This window comes from Silurus aristotelis (assembly GCF_946808225.1).
Source record: "Silurus aristotelis genome assembly, chromosome: 22".
In the NCBI taxonomy this organism is placed as follows: domain Eukaryota; kingdom Metazoa; phylum Chordata; class Actinopteri; order Siluriformes; family Siluridae; genus Silurus; species Silurus aristotelis.
This window is the reverse complement of record NC_139595.1, coordinates 3,340,038-3,359,681: the sequence shown is the minus strand read 5'-3', so window position 1 is coordinate 3,359,681 and position 19,644 is coordinate 3,340,038. Positions and strand designations below refer to the sequence as shown.

Here is a 19,644-nt window from a genome sequence, read left to right as displayed (position 1 = left end):
TCAGAACCCTCTAGGGGGGAAAAGTGATACTTCAGAGATTCTTTGGGTGGTTGACAGTTTCTACTTTTCAATGGAGGTTCAGCTTTTTTGATAAGTAAGGGTTCCTCGTTACATGTGAATTTACGTATACATCCAAGCATCAATACACTCAGAAAAAGGTGTTCCACAAAAAGTCTTAGTGAAATAGATTACAAATCATTAGCTACTTGTATTAGCAAGTAGTATTTTGGCTATGGTGGCAATTTAAAAAGAAACCGGGCAAATCTGCCACACAGACATTTGACACAATATACAGTTATTTGACATACGGTGATGTTGTTTAACGTTTTTTGAGCTGTAAAACAACAAGAGTTAAAAAAACCTTCAACGTGCTCAACTCCCAAAAATGTCGAAACCATTTGGCAACTCGTGCATGATGATAGTCGGAGAACAATCTACATGATCTCACTTCCGTACCCACTGTACTCACCAGATTTGGCTCCTGTGGACTTTGCCCTCTTCCCGAAGATGAAGATCCAGGGCAAAGGTTTTGACACCATTGTGGAATCACAGAAGGAGCTTGAGACCCTTCCAGGACACATTTCAGAAGTGGCAGTAACACTGGGAGCGCTATATTGCTGTGCCAGGGGACTGTTTAGAAGGTGATAGTGTGTAAAAGTAGATAAATTAAGTACTTTCTTGTAAACAGAGCTCGTCTCAAAACATTTTGATACAACCTCGTAGTTTCTGTAATTGTCCATTTTAAAGCACAGGGATCAGGTTCTGGGTAAAACCCTGAAACAGAGTGTTTTACACTAGAAGATTTTGACAAAAAAAATCCAAAAAAATTGATACCTTAGAAGTTCTTTGTTTGGTTGAGGGTTCCAATTGTTCAAAATAGGTTACGCATTTGTGTACCACCAGTAGCATTATTAGTTATTGGAGAATGTAGACATAAGGATTCTTGGCTACATGTAAATTTGTGTATATTGTACCATGTAAAGTTACAGAATTTTCCAAAAAACATCCTGTAGGAGGTTAAAACCCACTAATTATCCAGTAAAATTTACATAACAACCAAAGAACCTCTTCTTTTAGGAGAATTGGGAATATTTTTTTTAGAAAAGAATTACCTCAAAGGTTCTTGGGATGGTTTAAGGTTTCTATTTTCCTAAATACTGTAGGTTCTGTTTGAAGAACTTTTCCATAAAGCTTTTGTGTAGACAGTACTATCAAGTAAATGTATAAAAAAAAAAAAAACAAGGTTCCTCAGATGATCTTTTGATAATTTAGGGTTTATAGTTTTGACTTGGAACCCTGTCTTGTAAACATTTAGATATAAAAAAAAAAGCAATAGTACACTTTTGAAGAAATAAGACATCCAGTGTTCTGCCATACGGGTTCCTTCTGTAGCTTTTGAAAGAATTTGGAACAATTTCACAAAATGTATAAATAGTTTCTCAAAGGTAAAGATTTCCTTAGTTCCTAATGAGGTTCTGTTTCTAGTTATAACACATGAAGCATCTGTGTAACTAGTACCATCTGTACTGTACATTCCGAGTGACAAGGTTTCCATAATAGTCTTTTTTTGATAATTAAAATCAAAATGTTCCCTGCTTTGTGTAAAAAATCCCCATCAGGATGCTTTAGGAATCAATGGTTCTTCACAGACTCCTTAAAGCATTATGGAATCCTGTAAATTTCAAAACAGGCTCTGCCTAGCACACTTTCTGCTCGGGAAAACCTCACTGGATTGTTTTAAGAACATTCGAGCGTAACGTTTAAGCATAATCGATGGATCCTATGTTTTTAAGGACTGTAGCTGTTTGCTTTATCGACTTGACAGCATGTATGTGAGGTACCAACAATCTACGACATGAGGGTTGTTTTTGTTGTTGTTTTTTCCTTTTGAGCAATGTGTCATCATGCAAATAGCAATGTTTTCAGAAATCACTCATCTGTCATGGGGCGTATTTTCAGATCTTTCCAAAGAACATCACAAGCAGTATGATGACTAAAAAGTCGACCATAAAAGGAGCTTTTTTCTGGTCAGAGAGAGATTAAGAACATTGAGGTTTATTTAGGGAAAGGTAGATAGTATTTGTGTGTGTTTGTGTGTGTGTGTAGTTGTTGTTGTTGATTTGTGCGTTGGCAGCGTTTGATGCCACTATTGATGACAAAGTTGTGCAGAAAGTCATGAAGCCACAGAGGAATTTGATTACCTTCATCCATTATCCGCACAGTGAGCGACAGAGAAACTCGCCATCTGTCATCCGTTTCATTTGCATCGTCAACACCTGCCCTGTCTGTTTATGACTCTCTCTCTCTCTCTCTTTCTCGCTCTCTCTTTCTCTCTCTATTACAGTTTCTCCCTCTATATATGTGTCAGATGGGATTTATTTTCTGAACATGCTTTTAATGAAATAATTTATGTTTTTCGTTGCCCTTATAAATATAGAAAAATGGTATTAAAAAAAAAAAAACACAATCGCTTTACTTTACAGATAAAGGAACATTCACACGCTGTGCTCAGAGAATAGCGACAGTGATGGGACCCGCTTTTCCTCGGGAGAATTGGAAACCGTTTTAATAATTTAGATCAAATCCACTGAGTCTAGATGTGTTCCTTAAAGAGATTTGTGACACCAGTTTGTGGTGGATAAATTAATGGAGAAAAAGAGACAGACCCAAATAATGATGTATACAGTGATATAACATATTTATGATTTGCCAAAGATGTTCTTCACTAGTTAAAGATTTCTCTCTGACCTTGCGATCCAGTTCATCCCAGAGCAGTTCAATAGGATTTTGGTGTGGTGACTAGGCAGGTCATTCCATGATAGATATCATTCAGATGACCGTTTGCTCTCTAAATAAGAGCTTGGATGCTCATCGTCTTGTTGTTGTTCCAATGAGCCACAGTCCAGAAGGAATTGCATGGTGTTGAAGTAAGGAATGGTTGCCATGTTGGTGCGCTTCACCCGGAATAAGTCTCCAACCTTCCCTGCTCCAAAACAACCCCAAACTATTAAGCCTCCACCTCCATGTTTGACTGTGGTGTCTGATAACATCTTCTCTCCTGTTCTCTGTCTTACAGGTTCATCTGTTCATTTCTTGAATACTGCAAAATTTCTTGTTAAAATGTTTCTAGAAGCTTCTCTAAAGTTCTTAAAATATCTCTAATGCTGTAATATATATGTTTTTTATTATAATACAGAAATGTTTAAAATATGGTAATGTATAAATGATTCCAACACTGTACTATTCTTTATGCTGTAACACTGTAGCATTATACATTTCTCTGCTACTGTATAATGTGGACATTGTATAAGAGATATGTAGGAAAATGCATTACACTGTATTTAAATGTTTATTTGTGACCTATTGTTTATTTATTGTATTTATTGTTTATCTGTATTAATTACAGTAACGTTGAATGACATTCATTAGATGCGTTATGTTCTGTCCTTACAATGCAATCTATAGAGAACAAAAGACATTTTTCAAACTTGCACTGCATATAATATACATGTATATATGAATATATGTATAATGTAATATTTATATATAATGAATTCTCAATGTATACATTTTATAAAGATATGCGCTGATCATTATAGATGCAGCCTTCATTGACACTGATTTGAAGCTTATGATGTAATACTGAGGTTTCTAGAAAGTTCCATAGTTCTGTAATAATTACATTTTATTTGTATTGCGCTTTTAACAATGAACATTGTCTCAAAGCGGCTTTTCAGAGATAATGTGGTGATAAAAATGAATAGATATAATAGAGATAAGAGTTTTGTAAAACTGTCTCTATCTAATACTGCAATAAGAAATGCTAATAAAAGCACACATTCTCTATTTCTCGATATCTCGTTGCCCTTGTTTTTATTTCTGTACATGTTTCCATAAGTTGCAATTTTTCAGAATCTATCCACTCACTGCTGACCAGCATGGTTCACTTCTTGTCTTTTTTTCAATTCCCTGCAACCTGAAAGCAAGTGAAAACATTTCGGTGTCATTTTGCACTGTTCCCTTGTTCCCTCCCCCTCAGATCCCCAGGTGGTGCAGGCGACTGCGAGGCCCATTAGCGCCCGAGTCGATGCCTCCAGCAGGCCATGCGTGTCCCGTCTGACGCATTTTTGGATCCCAACCAAGTTTTCTCCCCACCATGAGAAGACAGCTCGGTCCTCTCAAATCGAACACTCCCAGAGGACGGGAGGGGGAGAAAGAGCGAAGCATCATGGGAGTGTGGTGAAGGTGCGGCATTGGGCAGGACGGGAGAGGTGCCGTGACGAATATTAATGGCTGTTTAATGTGACGAAGGGTTTTTGGTGACAGAGAAGGGAACTCTTGGGAATGTTTGAGGTTTAAAGTGGTTATAAAGGACAAAAGGAATGCATCAGTGCTGTGTGTGGCATTGGGGCAGATCGGCTAATCGGCGTTAACGTGGCTAGGTCGTACAAAGCTATGCTAGGATCCCTCAGCTCCGAATTAACATTTGTATCCAAGCTTGCCAATTTTCTCAGTTATGTCTATCAGATGCTCCATCCATTCCACCAAACCACCGTAAACCTGCTGTACATAATCGCAGGAAGAGCTACACTAATTTAGACTTCATACCTTCCCTTCGCGACACTAAATGACTTTGACTTTGTTGCATTTGTCGCAGCAGCACGCGCCTCGGTGGCTATTAGAATAAACACACACTCCCATCTGCCATAGGTTTTAGGTCAAGAACATCTGAACCTTGATAAACGTGTTGACGGCAGCAACTAAATGTGTGCTTAGGGGCATTAAGATAAAAATGCCATTTTTACAACCATTACATAGATTCCTTCAGCATTACTAGCATTGCCCAGTATATTAATGTGGTAATATTCAGCTATAATGAAGTCGTTTTTTTTCTCAAATGTGCTCATTTTATATTCTAGTTAAAATGCTTTGCTTTTTGATAGATGATTGTATAAGGCTTGGGTTCGATAAGAAGTAGTTTTCTAGCCTCCGGTGTTCACATGTACAGTTTTGCTAACAATAGTACGTCATATGACTGATGCCTGACACTTCTATTATATTTCTATAAAAAATACTGTATAGTACTTAAGGTTAGTGGTTTCTTTCACTTTTTTTTTTATTTCAAAAGAACGTTGTTGTTGTTGTTGTTGTTTTTTACCATGGCTGAAAAATAGACGAGGCTAACGTGTTGATACAGAAGGTCACATTCACAAGCTCCAGGTTCCCTGGTTTGGTCCTGAACTTATCCTTTATGCAGATTTTCCTCTTTGGTCTCCAGGAAAACTCTTGTATATGCATTTACATTCTGAAACCTCGGTCTGACGTGGAAACATACAGAACTCTTTACATTCCCAAAATCGTTAAACGGTTCAACATGGACATTGGTTTATTTTGGTACTGAATCTTGGGGCTCCAGGTTGTGTTATATGTAGGCAATTTTAATTAGCAATCATTTCTCATTCATTTTCATCCACTGTTCCTGAAAGGGTTGGGGAAACAATAGGTTAAGAAGGTCAGCAAAGACTCCTCCACCTCCAGCAAGCAGCTCCTGGGGGATCCTCAGATAATAATCTCTCCATCAGCTCTTGGGTCTGACTTGGGGTCTCAGCCCAGTGGGATGGTGCTCCAGTGGGATTTGACCAGGGGACATATGAAAAATGATTCCCCCCAATTTACAAACACTTTTCTTTTTTTTTTTCAGTCATTCACTCAATCTGTAGATGCTGTGTAGACCTGCTGTTACCCAATTATGACAGGTTTTGAGGTTTGCAATACATTTATGGAATAAGCAAACATCTTTATCCAGGGTGACTTTCAGAAGTGCTTTAAAGTTTCCATCAATAAATACATTCTAATGATGGTTCACTTAATATAGAGACTACGAATACCATCAATCTATAACTCTTTTGGAAGAGGTAAGTCTTTAGATGTTGTTTAAAGATAGAATCTCTGAAAAGACTCAACAGTTCAGACATCAAGTGGAATTTCCTTCTAACACTGAGGTACCAGAATAGAGAAGAGTTTAAAGCATGTCTTCCTTGTACCTTGTGAGAGATAGTGGCACCAGTTGATGGAGTTGATACAATAATGATTTGGACTCGATCATATAGACGGCTCTAGAGTTCACACCATAAAGCTTTGTGATCGATACTGTTGATTGATAGTTGATTGTATGAAACTCTGTTGTCTGGGAGGCTTTGGGTTAGATGGAGGTCTTGGAGCAGATTGTATGATGTTTTAGAGTTTTAGATGAAGCTTTGGGTTTGATTGTCTTTCATTTTCTGAAGTTTTAAACATTTTTTTGTGAAGCTTTGGAGTCAATTGGAATTGGAGTTGATTGTGTGATGCTTTGGAGTTGTATATGAAGCTTTGGAGTTGTATATGAAGCTTTGGAGTTGTATATGAAGCTTTGGAGATGATTGTCTTTGAGTTATATATGAAGCTTTGGGGAAATCTTTGAGTTGATTGTATGAAGTTTTGGAATTGCATGTGAAGCTTTGAAATTGCAAAAGCTTTGGATTTGATTATGTGAAGCCTTGGAGTCGATTGGAGTCTTAGAGCTGATTGTGGGAAGTTATGTAGTTGTTTATGAAGCTTTAAAGATGTATATAAAGTTTTGGCTTTAATTAAGCGATGCTTTTAATTGTATCTGAAGCATTAGCGTTTCATATGAAACTTTGGGTTTGTCTATGAACTTTGGAGTTGATTGTATGAAGCTTTCATTTTGATTGTCTGAAGCTTTGATGTTGATCTTGTGATACAATTATTTTTCACCAAAACCACTTCCTGTTTTGAAGACACTGAATACTTTCCATGTTCACCAGCTTCTTGTAAACAGAAATCATATGCACACAAACATAGTTCTAGTCTCTGGCATCTCCCATCCTCCCCCTCCCTTCTTCTGAATGCATTCGAGCCCTGGAGCTGTGACTCTGGAAGTTTCTCGGCTGTCCTCAGGCCCGATGCCAACCTGACCTCGCTCTGCCATGCAAATGAGTTCCTGGCTGCTAGTGTTGTGTCATCTCCTGGCTGTCACCTGCACCCTCCCCTCCCACGACGCACCGCTTCCACACTTCTTCAGCTCCTTAAAGCCATCTAATTAAAACACCAAATCCCCCCATTGCTTCCCTTCCTCCTCATTCTCTCTCTTCTCTACATTCACCCCCATTCCACAGGAGAAATCATTATTAGGAGTTTAATGGGGAGATTTTCCCGGCCCTGGCCATCTGTGGCCTGCGTAGAGCTAGAACATTTTTGGGAAGCTTGACAATGTGACGAAAAAAAAAAAGCACCCTTTTTTCCCCCCTTTCTCTAATGCCTTTATACTGAAGGAGGTTCAAAAACACTAAATCACCATGATTAGGGCAGAAACATTTTTCACTTTTAATCACCCAGATTGATATTAACAGCCTATTTATTTTAGCTGATGCCTCCGAGGGAATCTGTTCTTGTTTCACACTGAGAGTTTGTCCTGAAAGATTTTGATAAAAAAATTTTCTTATCTCACTTTGGATCATTTCTCAGTATGTCCAGTTAAATGACCTTCATTGAGATTAGGTTATAAGGCACAACGAATGCTTTATACACGCTTTAAATAAAAAGCGTCTAAATATAAGAAATAAAAGCATGATTAAAGAAGATACAGACTAGAAACAAGTCAAATTAGGTGCCAGTGCAGGAAGGAAATTACACTTGGTAAGATTTCTTGAAATAAGAAAATATCTAGGTTTTAGAAAAGTACAAAATGTCTTTAAGCATTAAAACACGTATTGCAAGCAATCAATTTAGTCTAATGAACTTAAAACTAGCTACTTAATTGTTTTTTAAACAGTTTGATTTTCTTAATTTGTATAAAAAGATCTTAAACCCAGATCTTAAAAATTCCTCCAAATATAAGAATCATCATCATGATATATCAAGATCGTGCGTACATGCGCATCGTCAACAATCACTTATTCAAATGAAGACTGTTTTGTAACACACAATAGTTACGATGCAAATACAACGCAAAATCTTAACATACTTCTACTTATTGCAACATAAAACGTTTGAACTGAATGTATTTTGTCAAAACTGAACACAAAGATATTCAACATTTGAAAACAACCTACAGAACAACTTAATAAAAAGCTATAAGTAAGAAGAAAGTTATAAAATAGTCTTAGAATTTGTTATTAGGTTGTAAATAAATGTGTTGGTGTTGACATAAAACAAGCATTTGGAATAAATACTACTAATGAACAAATCCTAAGTCTGATTATTCAGCATTTTTCACTGGACAACCTTAAAACTAGTTGAAACAGCTCAAATAAAATCTATACAAGAAATGATGTTTTTGATCATAAATACGCTGGTAATTTGCAGGTAAAATAACTATAAGTTTTACTAACCAATTGATAAAATAAAAAGATAAATCATCTTAAAACAATCATAATAATCTCACACAATGATTAGTATTTTATTCTTAAAATAAGATCAATAAGATTTTTATGGCTAGAAATAAGACTGTAAGTGATTTGATTGAATTGAAGTCATAGTGATATTTAAATACTCAATTCTTGAATGGTTGTCAATCATGTACACAGATTTTGTGTCATTTCCTAAAACACTGGTGAAACGTGACTTTTATATTTAAAATCATTTTTTCCCAATGCTTTGGTCTGGAAAGAAAAACATTACATGATCTAGGGATGTGGTCCCCAGTGCTTTTTCATCTAATCTATCAAACCAGATATAAAAAATATACAAGAAAATATGGTGTTTTAAAAAAAAATAAAAAGACTAAATAAAAATAATAATTTTCAATAATTAATTAAAATTAATACATACATTCATATAAATCACACTTAAAGAAATGTGGACCTGTTGGAACCTGACATCGTTTAAAGATCTCAGTTGTTCTGGGTATTTTTGCTGTTTTTTTTGTTCTTTTTTTTTTATCGATATTTATTTAATTTAGCAAATCAGTCATTAATTTTAACAACTGATTTCCTAACAGCTATATATCAGGCTAGCTAGCTTACTTTTCATTTGTGAGGAACAATTGTATGGATGTCATGGTGCATTAATGAACAAATTTGTTAGTAATAATTGCAAAAAAAACAAAAAACGCCTACGTCTGACCAATGTGAGCTAATTTACCGGTAGCTAACTAGATGGCTAACTCCGCTGTCTTAGTGAAGCTGAATACACTTCTGGTTGGCGTGATTAATTTACCTAGTAATACATGAATTGATGAAAACATTCATATATAGATTCTAATACACTGTTTGGGCAAAAGTACTGAGACACCTGACTTTTCCAGTCATATGTATCTTTTCTTCAGACTGTTCCAACAACTGTTCCAACAATTGTATGCAGCGTCTTGATGCAGTAGAATGAAATTTTCCCTATGCACCAAGTCAGCTCCATTAAGATCTTAAGTGGCCTGCAAGTAGAGCTCAAACCCTATTGAACACCTTTGAGATGAATGTGAACGCAGACCGCACCCCAGGTCTCCTCACCTCACCTACATCTATAATAACACCCTTATGACTGAAGGAATCTCGTATATAAACACCATCAAATCTGGTGGAACCTCTTCCCAGAAGAATGGAGGTTATTATAACAGCAAATGGGGAATAAATGTGGAACGGGAAGCACAAAAAGCACACAAACGATTGTCCATAGGGTGAATGGAAGACAACAGGAAGTGGCAAGTTCATTATTTTCCAGTCGCCAAACTGTGGTATAATAGATGTTAAACACACCCTTGATTTAACGGAGTTTTCTTGCCGCACCACACACTCCTACACTAAAGTGAGCCATATGCTCACACACTCTTTCTGTTCATCTAATGAGCACGACAGAGAGACAGTCCATGCTTAACCTGTGAACTGTGGGAAAGGACCTGTGTATGCCTGCCAACCCATCTTTCTAGGCTCTTTCTCTTTACACACACATACACACACACACACACACACACACACACACACACACACACACAGTTGCCTCCTGTTAGGGGGTGCAGCTGTCACAGTGTCTCGGCACTGCAGATCTGAAAGAGTGAGAGGGGAAATGTGGTGTGAAAGGCCTCCAGGTTCTTCAGGCTTCAGTCAGGACTCTGGAGACACACCTGCTGAACCCACACACACACACTCACACACCCCGAGCAGGCAGGGCACACCGAGTGTCTTTACCAAGGCTTCACATCCTGTTCAGATGCATGGCACTGTGCCCAGAGCACAGGATCAGACATCACTGATTCAGTTCCTGAACTCCTTTATGTGTATCTCGTAAGCACCACATGCCCCAACTGTCCTTCTGAGCCCTCATTAAAAGTTGAAAGTGCAACTTTTTTGCAAGTGATCGGACATTAAGTGCTCCGAGGTGGAGGTCGGGTCTCGGCGATTTCCTGCTCCAACACAGAGGTAGAAGAGATTTGGGAAGCTTGGTAACTGTTCAAATTAGTTCAATTCAATTCACTTTTGTTTGTATGGCACTTTTAAAATGGACATTGTCTCAAAACAGAAACAAATAGAGTTTACATTTTCAATGCATTAATTCCTCCCTAGTTTATCTCCAGTGAGTGAGCCAGTGGTGCCAGTGGTGATGGTGGTGATGACAACCTGCTTGAAATGAACCAGGCTTCATCTAAGTGACATCAGGGTGTCCCTTCATTTTAGTCGCATCACTTCATCATCATCAAGCTATTGATGATATAACACATAGTTGCTTTTGCTGAAAATGTGGGGTTTTTTAGGATAATCAATCAGTTTTGGAAAAAAAAAAACCTAAAACAAATGAATAATAGTATAGGCTACATAATTTAAGAAAATTGAACGCACGTGACCTTCACCCTGCATCTGAAATGTTTCAGTACAATTCAGTAGTGATAATTCAAATCACGTCATTTCACCCCCCCCCCCCCCCCCCCCACGAGCTCACGTATTTAGTCCACGTCACATAATTGCAATTCTTACGCAATTCACATCAGGAAAATATTTTCTTACTTTCCTAAATTGTATTTATTTTTTTTTATTAACACTTATAATTTAAACGAATTTCATATTTATGTTCTTTTATTTCTATATAATGATATGAATTAAAGGGGGAGAAAACAATGTAAGAGAAAATATTAGAATATTTGGAATGGCTTTGCCCGGAGACTACATGTATTTATTTATTTATTTGTTATTTATTTATTTGCATAATTTCTTTTAGATTGAATGAATTTTCGCAGAAAAAAAAAAAGTTGGAGCCCCGCCCCCTTTTTTTCTGAACCTTAACTTAAATTCTTATAGAAAACCTGAATGGATTCCTGAACTGCCCAAGTGTTTATAAATGATTTTTTATTATTATTATTGCGTCTCTTTCTTTTGTTATTATTACAACCAAATGTAGGAAAATGATTGCACAAACATATCTAATGTGATTTGCGCATATTTAATTACCCCTTTATTCCTAATTTCTCTGATATCTATGACATTTTCCCAAACCACATCTGGAAATAAATACATCAAATATCCGTATTAGACACAATAATTATTCTACATAAACATCTGCTCTGTCTACATATAAAATGATGTCGGAAATATGAATAAAAAAATTTTACTGACAGAGAAAACAATGTTGAAGATAGATAGATAGATAGATAGATAGATAGATAGATAGATAGATAGATAGATAGATAGATAGATAGATAGATAGATAGATAGATAGAATGTCTTGTATTAATCGTGTGCTTTTCTTTTCGTTGCTTTACATTTATTAGTTTCGGTTGAAATTCTGCTGAAATATTTTTGCGGCAAATAAATAAATAAAAACAATAAAATAGATGCAATAAAATAATCGTTTTTGCGATTTATCCTGATGTTGATGAGAAAATATAAAACGCTTTTTTATTCTTGAATGTTTTAGCATAATTCCAGTCCTCGGATTATCAGAGCGACAAATGCTTTTTTTTCTTCTTCTCATATTCACAAACCGCACGAGCCATAATCGCCTACAGTATTAATCCGCTTTCACGTGTTTGTTTTGTATATGAAATGTGTGTAATGTTTAAGGATGGACCTTCTATATACACACTGCTCAAGCCAAAGCTACAAGCCAAACACTTTACTCAGTCCATCAAAACATCTGGGGGCAAAATGGGATTAAATTTTAGTGAACGCGCTTCTTAGTTCCCTTTTATTCTCTATTTATTTTTAAATGATATTTATTGCTCATAAAATTATATAGATTTTTTGCTTAATCCATTCGAATATATGGAAATAATTTTTTTTGTTGATTTTTTTAATTAGATTTTTAATTAATTATTTTATTTCATAAAATAAAATAGGATTATTTGGGTCGCGATGTCGTGTTTCATAATAAAAAAAGACAACGAGCAGTAGCATTATTAGTATAATTAAACTAATAATAATAATTATAATAATAATGAGATATATTTAGTAGGTGGGATTTTAAAAGATAAATAAAGTTTAACTGCAGTAAAAAATTATGCCAAAATCTTAAAAAAATAAGTGTAAAGAAAATAAAATACGAGACATTTAACAATATGGCATTTATTAGAGTGCAGTAAATAAGGGAGTACATTTAGGTAATACAATAAAAGACAATAAATTATGCAGTGAAAGTGGCCAATAAATAATAAATATATTAAGGACACAAGAATAAAATGAACAAGTTTGTTTGCCTGTCACCTTTTTTTTTTTTTTTTTTTGCGATTTAGGTATGATACACCGCGTTTAATTGGTCCTGGGTTTGGAAGGGCTGACTGCGCATGCGCATCTCGTTGGGAAAGTGCGTGTCCGGGGACAGTGTGTAGGCTGAAGGGCGGCTGAGGGAAGCGCGCGCAGGGGCGCCGCAGCAGGTCGCGCCGTAACGGCAGCTCGCGTCGCGCTCCGTCTGCTCGTCGGGTTTCTGAAACGAGAACACGCCGTTGTAGTTCACGGGCGGACTTAGCTCTCTGTCCGGAGAAGCGCTGTTGTAATACGAGTCGTAGACGTTGCAGTAGGAGAAAGGTCGGAAGTGCTTGGAAGGGTCTGCTCGGCTTGGTTCGGCGCCTGCGTACGCGTAGGTGGAGTCGCCTGCAGGTGAGACGTCCCCTGGACTCGCCAGGAAGCGTCCCGCGTTGAGCTGCAGGCACCCTGCCACTAAGTTGGTCGTGGGTTGCGACAGTCCTTTGCACAGGGTCCGTGCGAACGCCACTAGGTCGGGTCGCGTCCCGGCGCTGAGCGTCTCCGACAAGGCCCGGATGTAGTTCTTAGCCAGACGCAGCGTTTCTATCTTGGAAAGCTTCTGGGCGCTCGAGTAGCACGGCACGACCTTGCGCAGACTTTCCAGCGCGCTGTTCAGGCCGTGCATTCGGCTGCGCTCACGTGCGTTCGCCTCATGGCGCCTCAGCTGGGCCCTGTCCGAGCACGTGGCGCTCGACTGGCGTCTCCTCGGAACTCGCCTTTTTCTCAGGCCGCTCTCTTCCTGCTCTTCGTCTTGCTCATCGTCTCGTTCTTCATCATTCCTGTCCGAGCGATCGTCGCGTAGGTCTAAATCGTCAAACCGCTGTCTGTGATGGTCCGGCTGCTCCTGTCTCAGATTGTCAGGATTGCTTGAACGCGGAAAGCTCGCTCCAAACTGAGGCTCGCGCATTGCGTCTGGCTCGTCTGGTGCCGCCGTCAACATTGTCCCTGAACAAAAGGACACAGGTAAATGTGAGTAGCAGTCCCTCTGACACTTTAGAGTGAAACAGGACAATATTAGTTTCTTACAGTCTTTCCTAGAGACTGGTGCATACAATGAACAGATCCTGTATACTGTCTACACTGGAAAAAAAACAATTACCAAAGATAGGGCACCTCTCCAAAGCAGTTCATTTCTCATAAAAATTGCATTTTCTGAAAGAAACGCTTAATTACAATCCCAGTTCGTTCCGAACGAACATCTTAGAAACCCAGAAGGACCATAGAAAGAACCGTAAGTGAGTTCAGTATTGTAGGTGGGTATTCAGTATGCTTCCAGAAAAATCGATACAGTATTCTGGAAACAATTTAGAATAAAGCTAGTCTGGGTTTCGAGAAAGAACCCTGTGCTAATGTTTCTTTCTTTATTATTTTGACACAAGACATGCAAATTTGTGAAAAAGTGGCACAAAATTAAAGTTCTTCAAAGCACCAAAAGTTCTTTGTGGACCAAAATGGCAAGAATGGCTAAAACCTTTGTAGGATTGAACTGTACAGTTGAATTCGGCTTAGTGTTAAAACTCTTTCCCTGAATGGCCGTCTACACTGTTGATGCCATTGGGAATGGGAATATACCTCTTTATATATTTTTCCAATTTTAAAAGAGCAAGATTTCTAAGAATTGGGATGTGGAGACATCCCAAATAAGATGGTAAGCTCATGCGCTTATCTGTATCTCATATGGCATTTACAGTAATGAACAAAATCCCTAGTGCTGAATTAACAAGTCCAGATGGACGCATTTTGAACCGTAATGTCCGGCTTGTCTGCGTAATCCAAAGGAAACACAAAAAAAAGATTGGAATCGATTAGAATAATATTTTAAACCGTGTAAATTTCTCTTACCTGCTTTTTCTTTTAATAATTCGCTCGCATGATCAAAAGATTTCCTTCAGCCTCGGCACCATTCGCCTTCCATGCGTTTGCTGTGAGCCACTTAGAATTCCTTTAATCTCGTTTTCACCCTTCTTTCACTCTTTCTTTCTCTCCCTCTCCCTTTCTCTGCCTCTCTGTGAGAAAAGTGACACCCGTGCCAACTGCCAGCGCGGGTACCCGTGCCATCTGCCACTGACGTCTCGCGGAGGAGTTGGTCACATGGTGCGCTCTCCTCTCCCGTGGGACTTCCTTCCTGTACCAATCATCTGGCGCAACCACTAATGGGCACCGTGAGGCTTTCATTTACCTAGCGTCAAAAAAACAACACAAAAAAACCCAACCAGCAAGATTCCGACATTGTCATGCTGTTGTGGACGAACTCCGGGCTTTTTCGAGACGTGTTTGTTTCTATGCAGACAATCCCAAAATGATCCGTTTAGTACCTGTCTTTGTCACACACACACGTGCACTTGAGAAGCACGTCGGCTGAGGTAATCGCCTGCTAATCTCGGTGCTCGTCACTTGTCACAAGCGATCAGTCACATCTTGGGAGATTGTCAGTCTGGGGAGAGTCACACACACTCACACACACACTCACACACACATATGCTGAGAGAAGACTGGCATTGTATAGGATTTATAGACTTAGAGACACAACGGCTATTTCGGCTGATCAAAGAGAAGTGATATCGATCGGCAGAACCCAGATGTTGTCCGGTTTGACCAAAGTTCAGCACAGTGTGAGTGATGCCAACGTCTAGAGAAATTGGTTTGTCCGTACAGTGCTTTTACATCGTTCTCATGGGTTTGTACTAGCTCGTCCGGTCGTGATGTCAGAAAACAGATTTCGTCTTCCAGGCTCTATCTTTTGAGCATTAATGTTCTCAGAGGATATATTGCTGTATTACAGCTTGTCAACTCTCTTCATTTGGAAATTTCCCAGGGGTACAAGATTCTGCTTTAAGTTTTTTGCTTTTTGGAAATGATTTTATACATACGAAACTTTCATTTATAGCATTGGGAAGTGGCAGGTCAGTAGTTAAGGCTTTGGGTTACTGATCAGAAGGTCAGGGGTTTCAAGATTCAAGATTTGTATTCGTCACAAACGTAATTATATGCAGAATACAGCTTGCAGTGAAATGTAAATTTGATCGGTTGTTTCAAAAATGTGCATCAAATAAATAGGGACTATAAAATATAAAATTCAATTCAAGTTTATTTCTATTGCTGTTTTCACAATGGACGTTGTCTCAAAGCAGTTTTACAGAATGTACGAGTTAGAATGTAAGAATTGTATGCAGATTTACAGCGTAAAAGTGAAAAGATGGAAAATGTGAGGAAATAAATAAAAATCAGAGAAGATATGAGAAAATATGTTGGATAATGATAAAGTGGTATTTAAAAAAATACTGCAAATATGTTTAGATGTCTGCAAAGGTAGAAGTAAGAGAACAAGTAAAACATTGAATGAGGTATAACAATAACAAACCAAAAACAGTAACAATTATAATTTGTACTGGGTTCAAGCCCCGGTATCACCAAACTGCCACTTTTAAGACCCTGAGCAAGGCCCTTAACCCCCCGTGCTCCAGCGATAATGTTTCATGTCTGACTTCAGATTCCTAACATTGCTGGGATATGCAAAGAAAGAATTTCACTGTGCTGTAATGTAAATATTAAAAGTAAATATATATATATATATATATATATATATATATATATATATATATATATATATATATATATATATATATATATATATAGCAAACAATATCTCTCATCTATGTGAAAACACCTACACATCCATAGTTAAGGGGGTCCGGGTTCATAAAATAGTAGTTCAAACATAACGAGTATTTATCAGTGAAAGACTGTTGATTGATTAGGCTAGTACATTAAAGGCTTGCTAGATAATTAGCAAAAGTGTTTTTTTTTTTTGATAAGATCAGTTTTGATTGTACTCTTTAAAAAAAAATGCTCTGGAAAAGGTCTAAAATTTATTTTACAAAATGTGATAAAGACGATGAAAGTCTGAGGTAAACCTGAGGTAAAAAATGGAAAGAAAAAGCTTAAATCTATACAATGCAAATCTAAATGTATTTTATATACATATAAAGGGCTTGTTTTTACCTCAGGAGATGCCCTAGCTAGCAAACACTTCCTAATTATTGTTACACTGCACTGGAAATGCCCTAAAATCTGTTTCCCCAAGAAGTAGCAGGCAAAATTCCATATTTCAGAATGACAGAATGATTTCTTTATAAAGAATAAACTGAATATTTTCAAGCTAGTTAGTTTATTAGTTATCTAGCCAGTATGTACTAGCATAATCACTGTTTACATCAAGTATTCTAAAATGCTGATTTATATATAATTTATTTAGAAGAATGCTAATTATCCACCATTTTGTGAAAAGTATTTTTCTGTGTAAATTAAGTTACCTCTGTTTTGGGTAAAAAAAAATAAATAGCATTACCACAGTTTGCTAAATGGATTGTGTTTTGCTAGTCATGCAAAACATGAAAAAAAAAAAAAAATGAGTGAATAAACCAGTGAAATACACAAAGCAACCTAGCAAAGCCATGCTAACGACGGTTTTACCATCGATCCTTTCTATTCTATTACATCACAATTTGAAGGACACTAATGTCCAATAGTACACTTGGCCCTATCATGAACATACACCTTAAAATATCTTGACACACACTTTCCACTTGCCCCCCACCCCCTTTCTTCTCTCTAAAAAATGCCTCAGCTGGCATCCCGCTGGTTCCGGTCCACTACACACACCGGCATCTGATGAGTCCGACTCCGCATTTCAGACTAATCAGTCTGCTGCGCTAATTGCAAATGCAAATATGCAAATTTATATAATTAATTACTCCACTAATTAGTTCTCTGTTATTTTCAGGTAATAAATCATTGTGTGGTTGAAAGAGAGAGCGATCGTGAGAGGGGCAGGGCGCCACACAAAAGATGCAAAGTTTCGGACGCCCTCAGAGGTGTTCGGACGCAAGGATATTGTCCCTGGTGTCAAACGGATAAAAGACAATTTTTTAGGTAGTGGAGTACAAAAGTTCAACTCGGATGCACTGTGTTATTTCAATGAATAAAGCAAGACACTTTGTTCCATCATGCACCATGGAACCTTTTAATAGACACAAATTCTTACTGATAAAGAATTGTGGAATTTGTGGACACCTGGTCATTACACCCATGTGTAGGTCTTCCTCAAACTGGTGCCCCAAAGCTGAAAGCACACAATGTAGCATTACAAGTTCCCTTAACTGGAACTGAAAGACTCAAACCTGTTCCAGCATGACTAGGGTGGTATCAAAAAGTTAGTGGTGCTAAAAAGACTAGTGGTGCTAACTGGTGCTATTCTGACCAGGTGCGTTACCACGTTTCATAATGGACAGAGGGTTAAAACAAAGAAAACAAACGTGTAATGCTGCGTAAACTGGGCAAATCTTCCACAGAGATGTTTGACATGACATAGGTTTCATTCGAGGTGTTTCGAGTGACGTGAGCTTCAAGAGCGGAAGAACGTCGCTGGAAGACGACGGGAGTTTAGGAGGACCGTCAACGAGCTCAACCCTGGAAAACATCGAAACCATTCAGCAAATTGTGCATGATGATTTTCTGAGAACAATCCACATGATCTCACTTCCACGCCCACCCTTCTCGCAGATTTGGCTCCTGCAGACGTCGCCCTCCTCCCGAAGATGAAGCTCAGAGGTTGCTGTTTTATAAGTACTTGTAAACAGCATGTTTGGAGGAAAGGAACTTGACTTCAACCCCACTGAGCACCTTTGTTATAGCGTCTTGTATGGCATGGTGAATCTTTTTTTATACATTTTTATTATTTTATAGTACTTAATACAAAATATTGTATACAGTGTTTCGATCATTTCGATTTGTTTGAGTATATTTTATTGTTTATTTGATAGTATTTATAGCTCTTACATGAGATGGGCCATAATAACTACATAATCTGGCCTAAAAGACTAAATGCTTGAGGAGCTGAATCGTAAACGTAAAATGATGACTTGTCAAAGTGATACAGGAGACGGTAGTGGTATGAGGGATTTTCTCGCGATACAATTTCATGTTACAATTTTCAATTTCATGTGGTGGGCGATTTCCACTTCATGTGGAGTTTGGACATTGGAACTCCTTGAGTGTTTAAAGGCTCTGGCATGGAGAACCTGGTGTTGTATCTGTGATGATCGCAAATGTTGAGCTATTTTATGAGTTTCTCAGTAGCTCCTAGTTTTATAACCATAAATGACTGTAAATGACTGTAGAAAGATCATTACTCATAATTACATTCCAGTACTCATGTTAGTTCTGTATTGTTTAAAGACTATAATCACACTCTTGATGTCACCCGAATGAGGATGGGTTCCCCTTTTGAGTCGGGTTCCTCTCAAGGTTTCTTCCTCATGTCAGCCTTGCCATGGCTGCTCATCAGGGATAAATACACATCATTCACCTTAACTCTTAAATTCTGTAAAGCTGCTTTGAGACAATGTCTGTTGTGAAAAGCGCAATAGAAATAAACTTGACTTGACAATTTTGTCGTGAGGAAACAAGCTTTTACTGTACGTTGAGATCACCAGAAAATTAAGTCACGTTCAAGAACGAAATAATATTATGTATGGCCTCTTAAAACTTATATACAGATTAGACATGGTCCAGATATTCTAATATAAGAATCTGAACACTTTATTGATCCACTAAGGAAATTGTTTGGTTGCATTTGTATATAGTAAAATTAAAGTAAAGATTAAAGTAAAATGAAAAAAATATATAAGTGCATTAAAATAAATATAAATGTTATTATATATAATATATTAAGTAAAATATTGATCATCCATCTCACAGGGGTGTATTATCTTAGGTTGCCAGATACATAAATCACTTAAATCAAGCGTTAAATAATAGCAGTACAGACACGTTAGATTTACATTAAAGTCAGTAGGAGTAAGACAGATTAAATGTGTGTGAATGATAGAGAGGACAGTGGAGTCGTGTGGTTGCAGGGAGA

At 37.6% G+C, this 19,644-nt stretch overlaps 1 protein-coding gene across 1 annotated transcript; it reads right to left on the bottom strand.

The window, feature by feature from the left end:
- Positions 1 to 12,529: 12,529 nt before the first annotated feature.
- On the bottom strand, positions 12,530 to 15,157 carry neurod6b (neuronal differentiation 6b). Its single transcript, XM_083525337.1, has 3 exons — positions 15,038 to 15,157; positions 14,565 to 14,901; positions 12,530 to 13,667 (listed from the first exon to the last, which is right to left on the bottom strand). The coding sequence occupies exon 3, from the start codon at positions 13,660 to 13,662 to the stop codon at positions 12,709 to 12,711; it is 954 nt and encodes a 317-aa protein (XP_083381463.1). The 5' UTR covers positions 13,663 to 13,667; positions 14,565 to 14,901; positions 15,038 to 15,157; the 3' UTR covers positions 12,530 to 12,708.
- Between the last annotated feature and the right edge of the window lie 4,487 nt (positions 15,158 to 19,644).

What these genes read in the sequence shown, in the direction of transcription:
- neurod6b (XM_083525337.1), bottom strand. Translation starts at nt 13,662, where the DNA reads ATGTTGACGGCGGCACCAGACGAGCCAGACGCAATGCGCGAGCCTCAG.